The sequence below is a fragment of the Tetrao urogallus genome, assembly GCF_951394365.1.
Source record: "Tetrao urogallus genome assembly, chromosome: 1".
NCBI lineage: Eukaryota > Metazoa > Chordata > Aves > Galliformes > Phasianidae > Tetrao > Tetrao urogallus.
In genome coordinates, this window is record NC_136813.1 from 127,882,321 (window position 1) to 127,906,462 (window position 24,142).

A 24,142-nucleotide genomic window follows, 5' to 3' on the forward strand; every position below is an offset into this window, starting at 1 on the left:
GAACATCTTGCCTTAACTGCACCTGTATTAGCAGAAACTTCAATTATTCTGTCAAAATTGCTTTTTAAGTATGAGAAATGTGTCAGGCATGATGTTCCAGACGACTGCATTTGCACAGATGGATCCCTTTTAATTGTTTTAAAATATTTTTTAATGATGGAAAAAAGAAACCGCATAAAGTAACTTAAAGAGTATGGTTTCTTCCAGGTTAAATTTACCCAGCTGGATCAAATAGGGAAAGCCAGATCTAGTTAAAAACATCCATCATTTCCAGAATAATAATGGGAGAGGAATTAAATGTTCGAGATGAAAAAGCATTTACTCTAGGTCTAATGAAACACAATAGATGAAAGTGTGACCTTTAGACAGCCACAACGTGAAAAAGACAGTAATACTGGCACTTCCACAAATTCTACCAAAAAGATCCAGAACAGCACTTGGATGAGCTACTGCAGACAATGTTGCCATCTGAAATAGGCTGAAAACTACTTCAGATCCAAGATCTTTTGAAATTATTCTACCATCAGCTTCACAGAGAACAAAATTTGCTTGAAAACAATCAGGAGAGCTGCAGCTACTCACTGGTGGTATCATTTGCAGTAGTTTGGGCTGCAGCAGAACTTAAGAGAATTTCTAGAACACTGAGTGTATGAGCACTCTGCTGAGCACCTCACTCAGCCACACAGCCCTTCCAACACAATTCTTTACTTCGCCAAATGCTAAACAACCAGTTGTAACATCAAAGAAAAAGCCTCTCTGAGGAAGGCAAGAATGTGACATCTTTAATATGCATCCACTGTACACATTTAGGTATTACATATATAAAAAGGCAAGGGTTTTTTTTACAGAAATTTATTGTGCAAAGAATGATTTTCATGCTCATTTACAATGAAATAATTATTTTTAACAAATAACCATGCCATTGCTTAATTTCAACACTAAGCAGACTATTTACATTCAAGTTTACACCTTTGTTCAAGTTCCATGTATTGTCAGATTTAGGTAAGAATGCATCTTCAGATCAAAGCTTTGCATTTTTTTACACTGAAGTATCACAGAGTTTCAGACTCTTACTGGAAATGACAGTTTTCCTTTCTTTTTAGTACCCTCATTTTCCCAGATACTGTACCGGAAAAGAAAAGCAGTGTGCAGAAGTGAGCATCACAAACGTACACCTGCGTACAATCAGCCTGGTGTTTCCTACCCCTGACAGAAAGGGGGCTGCAATGTACCTCTCTGCTCTTTAAGAGGATGGTTTACGATTCTATTTATTTAGTTATTTTGCAAAGATGACATTCCTTAAGGAAATCAGCTTTATGACTTTTTTTCCCCATGAATTCATATATAAAAAAATATTTGTTTTGTCAATAATGAAATCAGAACACAGCATCATCACGCTCTGACAGCTTTCTAAAAACAGAACAAAAAACACCCCAAACATTTCATTTCATCTAATCATAATTTTAACAAAACAAAACAACATAAGTTTCTCAAAGAGTTGAAAAATATTTTTCTGTGTGCAGAGATCCAAACGGAATTTTGGTGCTGCTCCTTCCTCTCCATGCTGCATGACCAGAGCCCAGTTCAGGCTCTACATCTCACAGCCTGTGCTCCCTCCCCTTGCTGCCCCAGCACAGCACAGGCTGCTGACATAACCTCAGCCCGCCTGCTCACACCCGCTCCTTTCTGAAGTGAGCTGAGAAGCACCTGATAGAGGAAGGGAACTCGGAGATGGTTCTGAATTTTAATGTATTGCAGGTTTGTTAACAGCTGAAAATGCAACGGGATTTTAGTTCACTTTTCTGGGATGTCTCCTTTCTTATCGCACTTCTTATCACCGCTTCTGCTTGTCTACATTTCCAAGGAGCCGGCAATATTTCCCAAAGAATCGGAGCATTCCTACCAATACGTGGTCCTGACAATTGCATGGAGTTGGAGGACAAAATACTGTGATTGTCTTACACTTTGGCTAATGATGTTCAAGGAAGATACTGATTTTGAAGACGCAATCCTAACATTCCCACATTTTAAACAAACTATCTGGAAGACTATTTCACTCGTTCTGCCTTCACGTTGTGACATCTCCTCCAGTACTTGTGGGCTGGGAAGCAACTGGAGCAGGCTGCACCGGTAACACCTCCAGCTCTGATTCGCGTACAAAAATGACTGCATCTCCACTTACATTTATTAAGCACTGGGCCTGTAGGAAGACAAACAAAGAGAACATACAGTTACCAAACATACAAGTAAACACAAAGTATGTGATTGTTTAAGCTGCTAAGTAGAATTACACAGATCTGTTGGCACAGATCAGAGAGGGATAAATTCCTTTTCATATCCTCCCACTTTTACACTGTGTAGACATACTCTCATGGGATCAGCAAGATACAATAACCTGGGTGCTGTTCTTCATTTTCACTGATGTTTTGAATTTACCTCGTGTACCAAAACAACCACATTCAATTGTCTTCTGACAATATTTTGTCACTTTATGATTAAAATGAACCAAAATCTCTATATGAACAGTATTAAAATACTAATGCTACTAAATCAGAAAAGCCAAGCATTCAGCACTGCTGTGTTCTACTGCTTCCCACAGCATACTTCATTCTAGTGACCTTAGTTTCTTTTTATCCATTTGGGAATTCATCAATATAAATATTTGCAACTTTACGTTAGCTTGGGTGCACAGAGTGCTCTTGGCTTCTTTAAAGAAACGAGAGATCCAGAAGTGCCACACACGTGGCTCTAACAGAGAATTTCTAAGAAGTTTTTATATTCATGTCATACTAATACAGGCACTGTGATTCGTACCATAACTCACCTGGTTTTTGTTTGGATTCTCCATGAACACACACTGCTTCATGATGTATGAGACAACCGCATTGCCCCCTAACGCTGCAACGTGTGCTCTCACCATTGCAAATACTTCAGCAATAAAAGCATGGAGAAAGCCACTGACACCACCCTCCTAAAATTGGAAGAAAAAAAAAGGTATTTTATGTCAGTTATCACAACAGGATACTTCCCTTACATTTTATCTACCAAATACATCAGCACATTTGAAATTGTATTGTGTACAGAACATAAAACCCATTCATCATTTCACGTGTTACAGTCAAACCTCAGATCAATGAAACTCTCTGCTTGAGAAAAGGAACCACAACTGGGTATCACACACAGCGGTTCTTTTCAGACATTCCTGCACCTCTGCACAAACAGCTGCACTCAACTGACATCCGAGAAATGATTTTTTCTTTCATCACAAAGAATGTTGCCCTTTTTTCCTGAAAACTGGGAAGTAAATACAGAGTAATTTACACTGAACACTAAGAGTCATGGAGAATCATTAAGAGTATGGAGTGGCTACTATCGTTCCACGTATGCTAATGACTGTCTTGAGTTCCCAACATTCACTAAGAACAGACCCCTGAAAACACAAAGCGAGCAAGGACAGATCAGAGAGCTGAGATGCTGGTCAAGCTGTTTGGTTTCTTACTGGTGGGTGGATTTAGTTGTTCTTTCAGGGGTACACAGAGGGCTGTTTTTTCCCAGTGAAGACCAAAAGAACTTCTGGCCATTGTGTTTAGTTACCGCTTTGACTTGGTGGCACTCGTGGGGGCCTTTTGTTTGCACGGTGCTGAGCCCAGTAATTTGAATTGGTACAAAAGAGGGAGAAGGAGCACAATTAAGTATCTTTTTTTCATAGTCAATCCTTATGAAAACATATGAGTAGCAACTAGAATAGGGGGGAACAAACAGAAAAATATGCAAAGAAAGAAAGAAAACCAAAAAAAGATGTGGAAAGAAACTGACAAAACAGAGCTCACTACTGGTTCAAAGCATCTACAAAATTTCATGATGAGAAGTGGAAAGCAAGACTGCTCGACTTCCCACTTGTGCGTGCCACTCTAGGATATGAAACTGGAAAGTAGAAGTGAGAAACTAAGCTGGACTTCAACAACTACGGCCTGCCCTAACATCTACTGGAAAATGTCTTTGAGTGTCTTTGGGGTAGATGATACATTAGGAACCAGAAAGAACACATGAATCTGTGCATAAAGCATGAATGAATTCACCTGCAGTCAGAAACCACATTTTCAAGGAGTTTATCATTCCTTGTGAAATTCAGTTTGTCCACCTGTTTTAACAGTTATAGCACCAGAGAAAAAAAAGCTGTAATACTACAAACCTGATACATGTGTTGACAACAGATAATGAAAGATTATAAATATCCATGTAGATTTCACAGCTTAGGAGCAATGAATAAACTGAACTTAAAATTATCTATGAAGTACAGTGTCTTGCACACAGTTGAACTTACTAAAGAGTTCATATGGCTTCAATACTCTGTAAAATAACCAAAGTAGAAAGCAATTTTGCCAACTATTTTTATACAGAATATAAAACACAACTCTGCAACCACTATTGAAGCCGGTTTGTGACTCAGCCTAATAGCTGAAATAGGTGTTGATCAGCTTCCCTTGGTGACGCCAGCAGCACATTGTCAACACCACAAAAACTGCACAACCTCATGGAGGAAGTGAATCAAACACCCGAGCAAGTTCCTCTGCTTAGATCCATTACAGTAATCAGCAAAGTCTGCATATCAGCTATTTAATTTATAACTACAGAAGGCGCAGTTAGAGCAAAAGCACCGTGCAACCAATGCCCTGGGTGTACCTTATTTCATCCTTTTCATATAGACTTCTCAAGTTAAAAGGAACCATTAATTGCAAGAGATTTGTCTGTTCAAAACATTTTCATAGAGCTGGCAGCAAGTTTTTATTTATCAATGCATAATTAGCAGTAAACAGCATAGTTTCAGTATGGGCAAACCAGATGAGGAACAGTTTATTTCTGTGTCTAGAAATTTGGCAGAAGGATGTGGCTATTTCCCAAAGGTACACAATGGTGAGAAGGAACACATCTTAGACATTTATGGCACAGATCTATGTTACTGAGCATGCAGAGAATACAACATTAAAAAAGTTTGATAATGGTTATATATAATACGGGAAAACATTAACAACCAACAAATTGTAACATCTAAGTAGAATGTGAAAGTTCATTGCTGAGCTTGCTAAATGAGTGAATAAAATGGGCATTATTTCATTTGGCTGGCTTATAGCAATTAAATGATTCTCAGTTTGGGGTTCAAAACTCAGTTTGGGATCCCAACTTCCACTGTTAGTCAACGATTCATTTTTTCATATGGTTCCGTTTAAGAACCTATAGTTGAACAGTATACTCAAATTAGCCGTCAGCAATGGCCAGAGGATAAGTAACGTTTTCTTAACAGTGCCAGATGCAAAGCAGCTCTATTTTGACAAGAGCAGCACAATGCAACTTGATCTCCACTGAGCTCCTTGCCTCAAGCAACAAAATCTCAATCCACTGTGCCACTGCGCACTCAAACCTCAGCAGATACCACATATACTTGGCTTTGATTATTATTATTATTTTAAAAACTACAAATCCCTGATGCGCAGCTCACCTCACGCAAAGAAGTTGTTTCTCGTATAAAAAACATGTTGATTATCCCAAGGTATTTGGTTATTTTTGCCCGAGGAATAAAAGAAAGTGGTGTCATCTTAACAACAGAGACGGTAGAATTGGTACATGATGGAACAGAACGGTGTCGTAAGTATCCTTCAGCCAATGGACTTGCTTTATCAACTGAAGCAGCTAAACAGATGGAAAAGAAAGAAGAGAAAGTAACTATCAAAGTAAGATTCCCGTCTCCTAAAACACAACAATTCTTCTTTATGGTTTCCAAATAGCTTGGTGACAACATTCAGCTGCCTGTGATGCTCAGCCATACCATGTGAGAAAGGAAATTATCATGCAACGCATGCAAAAGGAGACAAAAAGCTGAAATGGAATTTATTTGGAAGAGTGGCATTCCTGCAAAAGAAAACACTGAGGCGAGTAGCTGCACATACAACAATCAGTTATAAAGTGAAGATAAAGAAAAAAGTGCCAACACTTTGAAATACAAATTCTGCCGGAGAAACAAATTATTACAGGAAGTGTGAAAGTTGTTGTGTTTCCCCAGTGCAGCATTTTCCATTAACACAGATATTAATCTCTACTTATTTAAGCAAGATAGTCAGACCTGTGGCCAAAGAACTACTGAAAAAGAACTCACCACTTGCTAATTTAGTGACCATTGCCTTGACTGTCACCTTGGTGATTGCTTCCTGTTTCTCACCAAAAATTTTCCAAGATCATACATACACCTACATCCATGCAGTGTATGTTATATAATTAGTAGGCGTACACATTTATCCATAACTAATATCATAACTAAGTGAACAGAAATACTGTATTTTGCTCTTTACGACACCAGCTCATACACCCCCTATTAGCTTACACAGTCATTAACAAGTCGGCATTTTTCACTATTCATTCTACGTGTGATCTGCAATGCTACTGCTGGGCAAGAAACTCCACTATTCACCACTGGGAAATCAGAGATATGTCTCAGATTATCATAACGTGGTAGAAACAGCCGCCTACTTGTCTTAATTGATCCGCGCCTTATGGTCTGAGCTTTCAGTTTAATGAGCTCTATCCAGCTGTTGCATCTGTCTGCAAAGGAACTGTAATCAACTGACGTTGCTGAAAACACAGACAGAAAAAAAACAAAAGAAAAACAAAGAAAAAAATATGGATGATGTCTCTCCCTCATCTCAATGCTCCTTCTGAGGAAGCAATTATCTGTGTCTGAGAGAGATCGAACACCCCTTTCCAGGTCTGTTTAAAGGAAAAGTTACAGTATAAATCTGCACTTGTCCAAGCCAGTGTACCCATTTCTGGTGATGTCACAGTTGTGAACCAACTGCCTGACCGGGACTTCAGCACTGGAAAAACATGCAAATACAGTCATTAACTCTTTATGTTAGATTATTCATTAATTTTTGTTTTAATCTCACAGTAGGTACTGAATTTTGGGTTTTGTCTACCTAGGCCTTGTTTAACTTTAATTTTCGTTGTCATTCCTTTCCTCCTGAGGAGCTGCAGATGACGATTTAAGTTTCCTAACTACCTTTATCAGTAATTAACCTACAGACTGAAAAGAAGTATTGGTGGTGAGGACCAGAGTCAGAAGCTGAAACAGCATCTATATTTAAAACATAAATGAGCTTTCTGTAACAAAATGCCGTCCTCCATCTCCATCCCCACTATCATTACAGTGGAAACCAGACTTATTTCTGCTGTGAGTTTTTGCTATTGCTTGTGGGAGTGTTTGCACATCTTAAAAAAAAAAAAAAAAAAAAAAAAGTTTTGCAAACACCGTTTCTTCATGATCCCAAAGAAACGGAAGGAACACATGCTAATTCAAATTAAGGTATTAAAAGCAAAAAAAGCTCTCTCAAGGAACTCATTCTCTGGCAGATAAAGTGATCTTAATTTATCTCACAGAAAAACACTTGCTATTAATGCATAGGCTTTGGTAATTAAAAAAAAAAAACATCCACATTTTCTGATATCATTAAGCCACACCAGAGCATGCATTCTCAGTTAAATAGTAAACACTTCCTGGATTAAGACACATCCAAAAAGAGTATACCAATGGCCTAAGAATGCTCATTCTGTTCTGGCATACAGCTAAATGAAGTAAACTCACCTCTCTGAGCAGCAGGAATACCTGAGTGGGAACTTGCACCCTCCGGGACTTCTAACAAAACAGAATAAATTTCACTCAGATAATTTATGGGCACTATTAACTGTGCGTCATGTAGGATGTGACAACTTCTTTCTCATAAAAGTTTTACAGTAAAATATCAGAAAAATCCCCTACATATAATAACCTATGTCACGTACCTTGGTAACAGATTATACATTGGTACAAATCTTTATTAAACTTGTCTTGCAAGTTAAAAGATGCTTTGTTAATAAACAGTTCTGAAAAACAAATAGCTATCACCTAGCCATTCATATTTAGCTTAATGTAAACAAGCAAACAAACTAGCTAAGACTCCATGTTCCAGAAATCAAATAAACTTTCAAGTTTGTTTGAAACAAAAGAATTGCCAACTTTTTTTTTTTCCACCTCCCACCTATTATCAAAGCAAAAGATTTTCAGTAAACAGGGAAAAACTGAGATTAGTTATGATTTTTCTTTGAACACAAAGCATAAAGTAAACTCATCAAATAATGTCATAAATCATTTCTGGCTGGATATTAGGAAAAACATCTTCTGAGAAACAGCAATGATGCACTGCAAGAGGCTGCCCGGGGTGGGGTGAAGTCACCATCCCTGAAGGTGTTCAAGAAACATGGAGATGAGGGATGTTGTTGGTGGGCATGGTGGGAATGAGCTGACAGCTGTACTGGATGAGTTCAGAGGTCTTCCCCAGCTTTAGTGATACTATGATACTTCTAATTGCCCCTTTTTTCCTGTGAGAAGAATCTTTTATCCGCTTCACATTTATCTTGGCACGCTTAGCAATTCCTTTGCCAAACACACAAGTAAATACACCCATCACTTCAGCACACTGTTATCACCTCTCATGGCAGACAGGCATAGTTCTTAGAATTACTGGCCCAATGAACATTGCTCCTTTTGCTCTGACTGATGAATTTAAAGTCTATCACTACTGCCTGTCACTACAGAAACTGGGTCTCATCCTGACTTCTGGATAATATGTTTTTAAAAACAAGGTGATCTGTATTTTAAATAGGCTACCAAACAAATCTGCATTGAAACCTCAGTGTCTATTTGTGAAGAAATGACAGTTGAAATAGTTATCTATCTGAAAACCTCGAAGGTGAGCTATGGTACAACATGGAATGTGAAGACCACCAGAAAAAGTAATCTCCATGAACAGGCTACCCTCTACTGGTCACTACCTATTCTACAACCTGCACAGTGATGCGACAAGAAATAGACATTAGAGGCTCACTCACAATGCAGACAGATGAAAGGGACATTGTTAGTCACAATGCTAACAAAATTACTGGAAGCTAAAAAACACCTTCCTCTCCATGCTGGTCGCCCTCTGTTGATGTAATCCCCTATGCAGTTGGCCTTCCGGACTGCAAATGCACACTACTGGCTCATAACCAGCTTTTCATCCACAGGAACAATAAAGCCCTTCTCAGGGCTGCACATAAGAGTTCTTCTCCCAGTCTGTACTCATGTCTGGGATTTTCCCAGTCCATGTGCAAAACCTTGCACTTGGCCTTATCAAACTTCATGTTATTTGCACAAGCTCAACTCTCAAGCCTGCCTACATCTCTCTGAATGGCACCCCTGCCTTTCAGCACATCGACCGCACCACACAACTCCGTATCACGCACAAACCAGCTGAGCATGCACTCAATCCCACTTACTAACAGAGGTGTTAACCAACAACATACAAGGAAGTCAAGGTAGATGATTTCAATGAAAGCTGTTTGACATTTACTGTACAAGTTAAGAGCGCTTACACCTACAAAAAAAAAAAAATTCATGCAATTTAGCTCAGCTGAAAAGTCAGCATTTGCTGTCTGAAGTATTTCTCACCGCACAAAAAAAATCTATGAGACAGTGACTATGTTGTTATTTTATATGGCCCATCTGTGGAAGCAAGGTCATATGAGACAAGTCTAATGATAAAGTAATTTATAACTCTTCTAAGTGAAATGACACCCAACACACAGTGGTTTTATATTTTCCATGAACTAAATATAATGGAAGAGAAAAGAATACAGGAAATCTACCAAAGAAAAATGCAGACCTTATATGACTCAAAAAATTGACTGCAGGAGTATTTATTATACATAGGCATAACAATATTTAAAATGAAAATACAGATGTTTAAAGGCTACTACAACAGTGAAAAAGTCACACTTAAAATCAGTAAAAAGGAAAGAGTTCATTTTTCTTCCATATAACCAACCTTTAGCTGCTGAGAATGGTTGAGAAGCAAGGGGATCAGAGCTAAGTTCCAATGGAAATTGTAGCTGTTCTTCATTGTCTGTTGACGCTTCAAGGAAAATATATCAAATTAATAACTACTCTGAAAACATGACTTGCCAGTAGTAGTAAGCACTATAGATTCCGTTTAGCCAGGCCATAGAAGAATATATTATTCCAACGCATGCATATAGTAGTGCTGTTCTTTTTGACCAGTCAGGTGACTTACAGTAAAGCCAGCTGTAAAACTCAACAGAGCCTGTGTTCTCTTATCAGAATTCAATACTTTCAGGAAAAGAAAGTTAAGTCAATTTATGCATCTTCTAATTTTGATTTTACAGTGGAATCCAAGCCAGCTTAGTTAAAAACAAAAAAAAAGCAACATTTGATTTATTTAATGTAAGAGAAAATGTACTGTTACTACTTAAGAAGGTGAGATACAGCTAGTATTTTTGAAAAATATGACACTGTGTTCTGCCACTAAATTCCGTTTATCAGAATGGAATACCTTCAAAATTCCATCTGTTTAAATTCTCATATACAGAGTGCAAATGTACACTTCTAGCATTAGGCGGTGCTTCATTAGAAAAGACAAAGGCAGAGTAAAGTAGAATCTCTTCTCTCTCCATAATGCTATATGGGGGAATGCTTTACTGATGCCCCCAAAAATGTACCTCATTACGATTTTTTGGTGTTTTTTTTTTTCTTTTGTTCTGCTTTTTTATTATTTTTGTGAGTTTGTGTCTCATGTTAGGTGTGGGGTTGTTTTTTTTTTTTCCCAACTATTATAATTCATTTTATTCCTTCTTGAAGGGCAGAAGTTCTTATAAGCACAGTGGCTTATGCTATGCACATAAAAATACAATTAAAACAATGCCAAGTATAACATGAATTGTTTACAGAGAAAAATATTCTAACAAATATGGTATACAGAAAATGGAAACAGCAAACATTTCTTTCCTAAGGCTGTAATTTTGTCTAATAGGTACAAATATCAACTACCTGACAAGTAAGGCATCCTTCTACCAGAGGTCACATACATGAGCTCCAACAAATCTGTATTATAACTGTGACGTTACAGAATAGGCTTCACAGTATTTACCTCTTTTTTGTGATTTTTCTGTAGGAGGTTTGGCTGCTTGTAATGCTTGGTCTTTGTCAAATGTAATTGCAACAGCTGTGACTGCAATCTGCAAATCAGAAATTGATGGCATGTTAGCAACTTAATTTCTTATGCAAAATCCAAAGTTTTTTGGAAAAGAAAGCCAAGTGAAGAAAACAAACAAACAAGCAAAATGAAACAAAACTAACAAAACCCAACAGATTTTTCCACAGGAAAATAATGAAAGAAAAAAAAAAATTAAGCAGATATATTTAAAAACCTCCTTCACTGCACAGAATAAACAGGAATACTAAGGTCTGAAGTCAGAACATACATGGCAGTGTTTCTCCTGTGTTTACAGTTTTATTCATCAGTTTGTTCACTCTTTCTTTCTTGGTGAAATGACAAAAGAAATATCATACAAACTCATTATTACCTTTTGCCTGAGAGAAAGAAAGATTTTTAATTGATCCCAAAAATAATGTCATTTAAAAAAATTAAGTAGACTGCATCATCTTGAAACTGAAGGAAAAAAATACAGGTAATTTTAGACGGCAGCATATTTAGTATAATCAATGCCTTAATGCATACCTAGTCTGGACTTTTTGTTTCCTAATTAAAACCTCGCATGAAGACACCCCATGCTCATGATTTGCTATGTGTGCAGCCCCACGATTCTCAAAACTAGTGCCTCTATAGTCACCTTTCCTCTTCACAGCCTTAAGTTTCACTTCAGAATCCACCAAGCATACCTATAATCCAGCCCTACTGGACCAAGTGTTAACTGAAGGGCAAAACTGGCACGCCTACATGCTGAAATTCTGAAGAAGAAATACACTTACCTGAACTATTTCATCCTCTGGAAGAGAGACAGTAAAATTCACATGACAAAGGCAGCACGGAACCATAGATCGCAGTTTAAAATACAAGCTCTGTTAATGACACAAGATTATTTTTAAAGAAGTTTAATTCAGAGAAATTAAAGGTAAAAATTCTCTAGAGCACACTGTCAATAAGGACTCATTCAAAAATCTTTGGAAATGTCTAATGTACTAAAAAAGGCCAAATCTATCAGCAGCATGCAAACTAATTTCAGGCACAGTGTAGCCGAATTGTGAAACGCAACTATGAAGAAAACATTACTGTCACTACAGTCTCATTTCACCTTGCTCCCAATGAACAATTCAAGGTATATTTTAAATCAAAGACTCTTACCTTCAACAGGTTCTCACATAGGTCATTGAAGTTCTTGTTAAGTGTTTGATTTGTTAGATTAATATTGCTTAATCTGGAAACTCTTACTGCTGTGAACATCTGAATGAGATACACACAGATAAGAAAAATAAGACAGAAATGCAAAGAAAAGGAAAAAACTAATGAAGCACGTCTTCAAAATTTTACAAAAGACAATCTCTGCAAACTACTGTTTATGAATATGTGAAAAAGGTGATTGATCAAGATATAAAATACTGTATGCCATTCTACCTCCTACATAATTTTCAACCAGAGAAAATATAACGTACATAAATTGTGTACAATAACGTACACAATAATGGAATGTCATATACAGACACACAGGCAATCACATCAACCTGACAGCATGCTGCTAATGTATTCATCTCATTTTCAGATTCAAACTCCATTTCTGCAAAGCACAGTCCTGCACTGTGCCAATTTAGATCTGTTTTAACTGCCTCTCTACATGTGACAATTGTATGGTATATATTAACTCAAAATAGTTAATTACAAACAGAAGTTTTCTTTTTTCTCCATTTTGGCTTTAGCTAATTCTTACTTATCTTAATCTACTAAAGCTATCAAATTCAGTATTTGACACTAGCCAGCACTTCCAACATTTGTTCAAGAAGCTCTAAAATCTAGCCAGGCTATTAAGAACGCCTGAAAGCTCAAATTCATATTAACCACAACTATTTTTTTTAATGTCTGCATTTCTGTAACAACTTGTTACACAACAATATTAAAAAACACACACAGGCACACACAAAAAACAGACTCCACATCTTCCTGTTCTTAACAAAATGCCACCCATATTTCTAGCACAAGGGTATCCTCTTAAATTATCTTTCAAAATCAGTGATCCCTAAAATATATTTAAGTTACTACTGCACATTTCAACAGTTTGGAAGGAATGTATGATGGTAGTTTTTATGGTTTATTTTTTAAAATAACCTTACTTGGATTTCCGGTGTCCAGTTATTTATACCAGGCATAATTTCTGTGTTGCAACTGTAAAAACCTGTAATGATAATATTTGGGCAAATTAAGTTGTACACTGAAATATGAAAATCTTTCTGAAGAAATGTATACAATCCCACTCGATGTTCTGCAAATAATTTCCCTCGAGCATTTCTGAATATTGGATAATAACAGAAAAACAAGAATGGTATTTAAAGAAAAAGCAAACATCTGAAGAACACAGTATTACTTGTAACAGAGACAGAGTTTCTATTATTCATACTGCAGTGAAAAACAGATGAGAAAGATGGAACTTCTAAATCAAATGCTCTACCTACAGAATCCTTATTCTGAATATTTATCTAATTGCCCAAAAGCAACGCCAGAACCTTCAACATGGTGACATCAGAGAGATTAAGAAGCATCAAATGCAACAGTGACAACTGTGTAGAAGACTGGCTAGCTCATGTCACCTGCTGCTGACAGATGAGACATGCTGCCAGGCTGCCTCATGGGGCCATTCCCTGCCAAGCCCCGCAACAAGAACCTCACAGAGAAGAACACAAAGACACTTTTTAGCTCTGATCAACATATACTTACGCACTGTCATTGGCAAACACCAAAAATCCACAGCTTAGCTCCTAAGAAACTAAGTACAAACGAAGAAGCTTACAAGAGGCACCTGGATGAGGAGCTACGAGATACGGTGTAGTTTGTGGTAGCAATGGTAATGAGAAGATGGTTGGACTAGATGGTCTTACAGGTCATTTCCAACCTTGTGATTCTATGATTCTGTGATTCTATAAAATGTACTCGGAGGAGAAGCTGAAAAGCTAACCCCTCAACAGACAGCATAGAGACGCTTGAAGATACCAGCTGAAGATGAGAGTGCAAATATTAGCACTTACTCAGAGAAACTTGAAGAGATTGGGAAACAAACAAACAAAAAAAAAAAGGCACAACAACTGAACAGTAGGGTAAGTTATCAAAAGCAAGTATGTAACCCTGAAAATCTGAATGTACATCTAGAAGAAAAAAATCTGGTAGCGTCTCTGTAAACGCACAAAATAAGCTAGAGAAGAAACTGTGGAGCAGCTTGAAAAAAAAGTGTAAATACGAATTAATTTTCTTTCAGAACATCAAAAGCAGAAATCTTCTTAAGTGTCAAGACATAATATTCAAGGTATTCAAGGTAATAACAAGGTAGCAGACTGCATGTACTTTCTGTCAGTGTTCACTATGGAAGAGAAGGTTTCCACAGTGGTGAAAAACTCTAATTGATATTTCAAATAACTTGTCTTAAATAGAGATTTCTGAAGGAGTTATTGAACAACCAGGCAAAAGAACTAGCAAAAAATAAAAATTTAAAAAAAAAAAAATCATATACCAACAGGTGTGTAATTGCCACCAGAGAAAAGGATCCTTTCACCTTCTGGTATTGAGGTGCTTTTACGTGCCCAGAAGCTACTAACTTACATGGCACAGATAGTGGCACTACTAATCTGAGGAAGCTATCCCAGAACATGAAATCAATGGGAGAAAGAAAAAGAAGATGCTGAAGACAAGCTGGTAACATTTCTGCAAATAGAAGCAATGGCTCACACTCCCACTGGAGCTCTGTGAAGGAGTCAAGAAGCACATAAACACCTGATCGATACAATCTGCTTGGGAAATAAAAAGGCATTTGGTAAGACAGACTTTTTAATAAAGCAGTATGCTGAGGAATACAATAGAACACCACTGAAGGAAATACAGGTGGTTAGAAGACTCAACAGAAGGTCAGAGAAAATGGTCAAATTTTACAGTGGATAAATTTGTAACTCAGAACTGTATACTTCCAACACTGCTTATCTGTAAGAGAGGACATAATGAGATGACTGCTGACAACCTCATTTTAGGGTAGTAAAATCAAGTGCAGCAGGACCTAATGATAGATAATAAGTATGTAAGAGATGAAATTTAATATTAATAAACTACTGATGGGTGCAGAAAAAAAATTAACATCACATATATGCAGTGACAACCTGTCTGTTGGCTACGATCTATGAGGAATAAAAGATATGGTCATAATAGTAGGTAACTGACAACGATAGTTCTGGACTCAACAGTAGCAAAAAGATAAATACTGGCAGCAATTACTAGGAATGCAACAGACTCTCACAAGCATGGGTAAACTCCGAAAGACAAAAGAAGGATGACATGTGTGACCAAACTTCTGTATGGTCGATGACTTCATTAGCCTCTTAGTCAGATCAAGAAGTTCTTTCGAGTGGGGTATGATAGGTGCCTGTAAAACCACAGATGGAATACAGAAAACTGACGGAAAGCAGTAATTCAATTCACTGTTCTTCCCAGTACAGTAAGGAAGAAGGAGGGAAAAAAAGCTAAGGCGGCAGCTGATTCAAAACAAGGGCAGTGGCTTTTATAGGGGTACAAATCCTGATGCAAAATTCTACAAACACAGAGAGCACATATGCATTCAAAATGCAAACAGCAAAACACACAGAAAAGTTTGATAAAAAGCTACTCTCTTTCAAGGTGCTGCTGAAGTACTAACTGTTAATAGCCTATTCTGTTGGTTTTTTGTTTTTTTATTCATTTTGCTCAGTCTTATTTTAGTGCAATACACATTTTTGGCCCACCTGCAACAACAAGCATACATCGTGTGATATAGTACACCTATTTCTAGGTGGAGTTTTCAAATAACTCTTAAGAAATAAATCTATAAATACGCAGAAGGAATTACAAGTTACTGCATTTCTATTATGTAACTCTTCTGCTGTCTACAGAAAATGGCCATTACTGACTTGGACAAAAAGGCTATGAGTGATTTAAGAACTCCAAATCTTTTTTGACTTTGCTTTCTCAACAGTAATGACTACCAAAGCAGTGAAAACAAGCATATTAAAGTTCATGGTATAGCACAGTCACAAAGTAAGGAAAATGTGTGAGGGCTCTCCCAAAAGTAACGTCTCCTATTTTCTTATGTTGGCCCATGAGATCAGAGGCAGATGTTGGCTGTATGGCAGTAGAAGCTGAACCTTCCCACCAATATTTCATTCCATTTTGTTGTAGTTTCCATGGAAATAAATAGAAGACATTATTTCTGGAGTGACCTAAGTATATGCACAAGATAAATGAGAGTGCTAGAAGGGCAAATTGCTCGCTTCAGAATGACACTGTTGCAGTACGCTGTATGGCTAAATCAACATACTGCGCTCCATACTTCTATTTTCACTGTCTGCAAAACTTACAAACTTGCCACTGAAATTCTAAAAATCTTCAGCAACTGATCCATATGAAGTAACTACAAACTTGCAACTATGGTACAAATCAGTAAAATACAAGGTGCCACACAAACACTGTGTTTAACTCAGTTTTCAATGAGTAACATATCCCCATAAGTCTTAATGACTTGTAACTCAGAAAACTTTCACTTGCAAAGTTGTATCTTGTCACGTTGTTAAGGAGGAGGTTTTACAGGCTACAGTATAAATCAGAGAAGTATTGTTTTAACTATACCAGAAGGCGGTGGAGCATCTGTCAGCAAAGAATGTACATCTTCCATTGCATCCGTATCATCGATCTAGGGGAAAAAAACGATAGCAATAAATAAAAATCACATTGTTTTTTCAGTCAGAAGTCTCAGAAAGACATAGAAGTGATGTCATCTAGAGATTTGTGTCTGACAGCTAAGCAGATATTTTAAAAAAGGATTCCATCAGTCAATCTTCTGAATTTAAACCAAGATCTTACGATGTGTTAAATGCCTGGAAAACAGTTCCCTCAGTTAACCAGCATTAAGAAAACAAGGAGTGCAGAATATACATGAATTGCACTCAGTAAGAAGGTGACAATAAATTATTTTTAAAACAACATAAAATCCCCAACAAGGTATCACAGACCTTAGAATTTATTTCAGCTAAGCGGTCCTGAGATCAAGAGTCAGGAGCTTCATTAAAGCTCCTGGAATTTTGTGTCTAATTACCAATTTCTTAACTAGGGATACAGAAGTAAGTGGTTCCACAAAACTGAAAAGTCTTTTTTTTTTCCCCTATAAATAAAGATTCCACTACCAAAACACAGGGGCACACATGATAGGATCAATATATCCACATGATGGAAACCAGCAAGTATAGTCCCTTAATTCAGAGTTCTGCATTCTGCACTAATGAGATCCTACCTTTTCTTACCCATTCTGAGCAGCATTATAGTGTGTTTTCTTACATACTTACGATTTTCCCTTACACATGGGGACCTCCTGCTATTACACTCAAGCACTTCTACCATAGTTAATAAATAAGGTAGAGGAAAGAATTCTCCAAAACATTAAAAAAAAAAAAAAAAAAAAAAAAAAAAAAAAAAAAAAAAGGAGCCGACCTCTGCTTGTGCTATATAATGCAGTTTGTAAGTAGCTGATCTTTGCTTATAGCAGATCAACCTTTTTTATGGGGACACCTGAATGAAGTTTGCCTGACTTTTATCAGTACCACCCCTCCTCTAGTTAACAGATTTAGATGCAAACTGGAGGACGTTTATGCTTTTCAGGTATTTCTCCTAACTCCTACATAGTTTCTTGCAATGAAATGGTCTTTGTTCTCTTTTTAATGCAATAACATCATGCTTTGTTTGTGACAATCATCCAACACTATAGCATCCACTGAACTATCTTCTGATCAACTCATCTACTCAAATACATTGCCTCACAGTACATCTCTCATCATTTTTGCTTAGAGGACACAATTTCATTCACCAGAGTCTATGCAGATCATGCCAGCTGCAAAATTTATTTGATGAGAACAGATCTTACTCATTTTAAATGTGAAACTAACCTAAGGGCCTTCCCGATTTACTCTCTTTGATCCTAGCATTACTTGTAAAGCACTGGAGAACAAAAGTTTACTCAAACATCAGAAGTGCTAACTAATCTCAATTTATTAATTTATACCAACTGCTCACAATCTGTTTGTTTGTTTTTTTTTTCCACTCTCCAGTCTCGGTGTTTTCAAATTAATGCCTATTACAGCACCTCTCACATTCTCCCCTATCGACAACATTTCTTTCAGATTACTTTCCATGAAGGTAGCGTTTTGTGAAGATTAGCGTAACTATTGAATGTATACCAGGCTGCAATTACAGGTTGTAATTTCATTGATTTTCTTCTTTTTGTTAGTTGAGGTCAGGTCTTTATAACACTTGTAACTACAAAAAAAAACAAAAAAAAAAACGAAAAAAATCCCGAAGCTCTAGAGTTCTTTAATACCTGATCCTTTTCTCCAAATTTTACATTATTAAAACTACATCTTTAAATCTAAGTGAAGAAAGAGGTAAAATAAACATGCATTTTTTTTTTAATCTACAGACAATTTCTGTTTCTAGTTATAGCTGTAGATGGAATTGGATGGTATTCTCTTCAGTTTTAAATTTTCGCACTCAGAAAAGCATCAGCGGTAAGTTCAGAAAATAAGTCTTCCTTTATGCTCTCGACACCTGCTGTTCTAATAATTCTGAATATCCAAGTACAACATCAAGAGCTTTGCAGCAGGAAGAACACAAATTTAGCAAAGAAAAATGCATTAAGTGAGACAGTAGAGAACCACATCATTCATAACAATGTATTGTAGCTTTTCGATCCATCATGACTGTTGCTTGAAGTAGGCAGAAGAACATTTCTCACCAGCTTAAGTTATAATTTTACAAACATGTAAGTATATGACACAAACAAGAGTGTGACATTTTTCCTAATGACACAAAATGGGAAGAAAAAAAGGAGTATAAAATCTTCAAACTGTCGTCAGAGAAGTTTTTATTTTCTTGTTTGACTGTTTTTAACGTATGTTGGGAAAAGAAAAAGGTGTGAAAATGTAGTACTGAAAGTATTTATCACCTCCAAGACAAAAGCATCTTTTTTCCCGTGTGAAAGATCTAGCTCTGTAACTTCATCAGAGCTTTCTGATTGAGATCTCAATAACCTGGAACGCTGTCTTGGCTCTGGAATGGGAGACCCAATGATTTCTTCAGGTAGTTCCTAAAAAAGATATCACAATTAAGTTGCTCAATGTAGTTTTAAAACCATTTCATTTCTTAGCAATTTCTTCACAGTTTTAAGAATCAGAACATTCTGAAACTACATTTTCTTAGAAAGAAATCTACATATATATAGATATATCTATACATCTGGATTTTAAGACAAGTACAATATGTTCACAAAAAATAGCGAACGTATTACATATCTCTCTTAAAAATAACTCATGTCATTTGTGTTAAATTCAGAATACACTATTTTTAAGAATATAAGAGCTTTACTTACTGGAGGATTGATCTCATAAAGCTCCTTGTTTTTTGCTATTGTATCATTTATTTTCTTTTGCATGTGAGATATATGCTGCTCATAGGTGCCATCATTTGGAGTCTTCCCAGCGATCTGAATACCACCAGGTGTTGGCAAAGCGGCTAGATACACACCTGTTGCAGACTTTTTAGAAAATCATTAAGAAAAAAAAATACTCTTAAGCATCTTCAAACCTCTTACACAAACATGTACTTCTAATCTTTTCATAGAAATGGTTTTCAATAATGGTTATGCTATAATGGAGAGCATTATAACATTTACACTATAGCACAATCTCTTTCCATACCAGATTAATCTCTGTCTCTACTGTTCGCATATGTAAAACACTTGCCTTTTAATAAACTCCCTTATTCTCATAGATCTTTTGCATGATGGAGCTCATAACTTACCTACAAGTTCCAAACAAAGTATGAATTCAAAACTCTCCCACATTATTCTAAGTTTTTATCTTCAAAATGAATTATGCTGATACAGGTCCTGGCACTAGTATATCTTGCATAGGCAAGTGATGGTCTCCCAGTTTCCAACATTTAAAGTTTGTCCAAACAAGTTACAGTTGTGACAGACCCATTCTATATTTTCATGAAACAAATCATCAGGTCAGACAAAAGAACCATGGAAGCCACTCAATATTACCCAAGCATCCTCTTGCCGCAGGAAGAAGTATAATTCCCTATTCTTACCCCACATAACAAAATGTAGTTTCAAATACTGCGAATGAGCATTTTCTCGCTACACCTGGGAGACTTTCCGCCTGTTATTTATTTATTTCTTCAATAGTTGTGACGGAGAGGCAACAAACCTTTCTCTAGTTGGCAACTAACCAAAGGATGTATCGATCGCATTTGACATGGAGCTCTAATGCTACTTGAGGAACAAGGATCTCTGACCTTTAAATAATGCAATCATTTTTCTATAATTTATGACATTGAACTGTCTGAGGTTTCTTTCCCTCACAACCCCTGTCTAATAAAATCCTTCTCAAGCAGAGCTTCAAGAGGTTCCAATCTTCTTTTCTCGTGCTGAAAGACAATCTGTCCTGATCTGACAGCAATTAGACACCTTATTTCTTCCCATCACTACAATTTATTCTTAAAATGACATTTTAACATCCCTAGCTATCCTGAATTCCACAACATGTGTATGTCTTTGTGTCTTGAAAAAATAACACAAGAAAGCAAGAGTCCCAGGATTAAAACTGTACTTACTGCCAACCCCATTAGCATATTTTCACCCACAGTGATTTGAATTCTCAGCCCAAACAGAGCATTCATTCCTCTCAGCTTAAGTTTGTTCATCAGTTGTGTGTGCACTTCATATTCCATAAATGGCAAGAGATTACTGATAGAAGTTGCGTTTGCTTCTGCTTGAGCTTTCTTCTTTAGACGGCATAACCTGGTAATAAGAAACAGTACATAACATCAGCAATTTTAACAGACTAGAAAATTGAAAATGATCACAGGATACTTTCTCACATCGCTGTAACACCAATACAACCAGTTTCTTGTTACCATATTTATTTACTTTTAAACAGGATTTTAAAATAAATAAAAGTAAATTCTTCTTGAGAAGACCTAGGCACTGAGTTTCAATAACTGACTTAATCTTCATTTTTAATACGAAACTATTTTAATATGAAACAAAAATCTGCAGTAATATAAGAAATGTAAAATAGAACAATAATAACCTTCAGCAATATTAAAATCATATTCTCTATCAGAGCAGAACACAAAACATAGAAGTATTATATTTTTCTAAACCACTGAATAAAGTCTCCTTCATTGAAGGTCCCTTCCAACCCCTGACACTCTGTGGTGGTAGTGAAGTATGCTTAAAGGTGTTGTCAGATAGAAACAACATGCATCATGCAGGTGTGTTTTCTTTCCATAATAGTCTGACAGCATGAAATAACTACTGAACACCTATTCTGTTTCCTTCTGTTGCTGCAAGCCTCCTAATTGTTTAAGGTACAATTTCAGAACATTACTCTACTGGAAGAACTTGAATAATTACATTAACGGAAATTTTTCAAGTAATACTTGGGAATAAAGGCAAAAAAAGTAGAAGAAAAAAATCAGTGCCCTCACAGCTCAAGCAATAACAAAGTTAGAAATACTCATTTCTCATGAATAAAAGGCTACAGAAATACCATCTCTGACTATAGTGTTAGTAATATTCCCTTCTTCAGCTTCAGTCTCATAGGCTGAAACTCAAACACCACACTAGTGTAATGACCACTTACTCTCAGTTGCAGAATGGCATTCAAAAAGAACAAATGATAACTATGTCTTCTATTGATAAGATCAGTTCTTTCCTTCTATGGAACAAATTACTACATGACCAGAAAAAAGGAGTAATTCACCTAATCCTAACAAGTTCACCTCAAAATCTTTCTGAATATATTTTAAATCTTTGTTTCAACTTAAGGCAAATGCCTCTTGCCCACTGTGCACCACCCTGCCTAATGTCTTCTTCAGCAGCTCCCTGTAAGTGTAAGAAGGCTGCAATTAGATACCCCTGAAACCTTCTTTCCACACTGAATGAATCCAGATGCCTCAGCTTCTCCTGTAAGGGCAGGTGCTTCTTACTCTTTCGGTGGTCCTCCACTAAACTCTCTAATTTGCTGATGTATTTCTTAGTCTTGGAGAACACAGCTCAACTTAATTAATTCACCACCTTCAATGCGGTATAACTAACAAATCCTTACCCACTCCCATGTGTCCAACAGTACAGGTCCCACTGCAGAACTTGTTACACTTGTTACACTTGTACATCCTAATAGGTTATGAACTATATACCACAATTCTTTCAGTCCAGCCATCCAACTAGTTATCTATCCACACAACTGGACAACCATATGTATCGTACACAGCTAACCCTTCCTTCTTTCCCACTTCCCATAAATTTCCTTATTCCCCTTTTGAAATTGAAAGGCCACAGCATAAATGTGACACAGCTGACAGTTCTACAGAGCTGAAATTATGGACAACAGCAAAGTATTAATACAACTGTCTTAAAGAATTCGTTGAGTTTACAATGGAATAACTGTAACACATCATGTTAGCAGTCCTAATCAGCAAGCATTGCAACTCTACCTTATAATCCATGCAGACAAAACACATCAGTGTCCACCAACAAACAAAAGTTACATCAACAGACATGCACATAACACAATGGGAGGAGAAAGGTGGCATTCCCTTATGTACCTTAATACACTGTTGTTAAACGAAAATTCAAGATTGAAAACATATTCAACTACAGTAACAGGAATTCTTTCGAAGACCTCTAAAACTTCATGAAGAAAACATTTTGATCAATACCTGGCTTGAATAAGACATCCCTTTCCAATAACAGTGGCCTCTACAGGAAGATCAATTGTGGTGAAAAGGACATCAGGAACTTTTTGCTTCCTGCAGTTGTAACAATAAGTGAGGTGAGCAGGGAATGGCATGTTCAATTCATCGTATGGTATATGGCAAAATCCACAACCTGGTGGTGAAGCTTCTTCAATCCTAAAAATACATTATGGAGAACATACTTAAAACATCCACATCTTATTAACAAGCATCAGCATGTGCACATGCGTACTGCATTTCATCAATAAAAGGTTAAACTTTGGTTGCACACTAGCTAACACATAAATTAGGCTTGTGCTCAAACTTATGATACAGGGATTGAATACATACAGCGGCCAATGATTGATGTACTCCTAAAACATTACTGAGCTAGCTTTAGGCTCTACAACTTTTTAAATGTAGTTCATGGTACAACACATTTACAGAGAATTTGCGGTACCAAATGTAAGTCTCTTATCTGATTGTATCAAAAAACCTACTCAAGCCTAATAAGCAGAACATAAATGACAGAACAACCATCCTACTGAGAAGCACAATAGATGTTAACACTGCAAAAATATTTTCTACACTAAAGTATCAGGTAAAACTTGCTGTTCATTTAAAACAGACAGTCCTCCTTCCCAGCAGGAAAAATCCAGGAGTGACCACTGTAAAAAATATGAACAAGGAACACGTATGCAAACATCATCCCTGCAAACTTACTTTGTTTCACATAAACCAGTGCTTCTCCGTTATTTTTGAGGAGATGCTTAAAACAAATTTGAGAGACTTGGAACATTAAGGATCCCTTTGGCAAGCATATTTTGTCTCAAACATGGTTTGAGACATGTCTGTCTGTCTGTCTGCTTGCTTTATCTTACTTTGTTATCCTTGCCAAGACTCTTAGTAGCACTGAAATACATATTTAGAAAAAAACAGAATTTCCTTCACAATGTGAGCACATTTCTTTCTTTCCATCTCTTATTCTTTTGATAGAATGTAGAGCGATATACTGAATATAGATACAAATATTTGTGTTCTGGCTACATTTTTCAAGACCTTATCTGCACAAGAAGATAACAGCCTCTTGATAGAGTAAAAAATAATAATAATAATAAACCGCACAACATTAGCAGGATTATATGAAAAAAGTAATACAAGTGTTAATGTTTAACAAATAGCCTTACTTGTGACTTAAAGTCACCCCTTGAAATATATGCTGACTTTTCTGACAAATAAGCAACCTTTAT

The 24,142-nt window shown here is 36.6% G+C and overlaps 1 protein-coding gene across 1 annotated transcript in view; it reads right to left on the reverse strand.

Moving 5' to 3' along the window:
* Nucleotides 1-2,068: 2,068 nt before the first annotated feature.
* The window catches only part of C2CD5 (C2 calcium dependent domain containing 5), a gene marked incomplete at both ends in the record, with an annotated part of 64,075 nt that continues 42,001 nt past the window's right edge, over nt 2,069-24,142 (reverse strand). Inside the window, 16 exons of the mRNA XM_079537765.1 lie at nt 2,069-2,200; nt 2,825-2,971; nt 5,498-5,688; nt 6,523-6,624; nt 6,813-6,866; nt 7,634-7,684; nt 9,891-9,977; nt 11,010-11,097; nt 11,852-11,941; nt 12,225-12,323; nt 13,205-13,266; nt 16,728-16,791; nt 19,093-19,233; nt 19,516-19,680; nt 20,766-20,952; nt 22,878-23,069. Of these exons, the coding sequence (XP_079393891.1) occupies nt 2,069-2,200; nt 2,825-2,971; nt 5,498-5,688; nt 6,523-6,624; nt 6,813-6,866; nt 7,634-7,684; nt 9,891-9,977; nt 11,010-11,097; nt 11,852-11,941; nt 12,225-12,323; nt 13,205-13,266; nt 16,728-16,791; nt 19,093-19,233; nt 19,516-19,680; nt 20,766-20,952; nt 22,878-23,069 (1,852 nt within the window). The remainder of the gene's footprint in view (nt 2,201-2,824; nt 2,972-5,497; nt 5,689-6,522; nt 6,625-6,812; nt 6,867-7,633; nt 7,685-9,890; nt 9,978-11,009; nt 11,098-11,851; nt 11,942-12,224; nt 12,324-13,204; nt 13,267-16,727; nt 16,792-19,092; nt 19,234-19,515; nt 19,681-20,765; nt 20,953-22,877; nt 23,070-24,142) is intronic.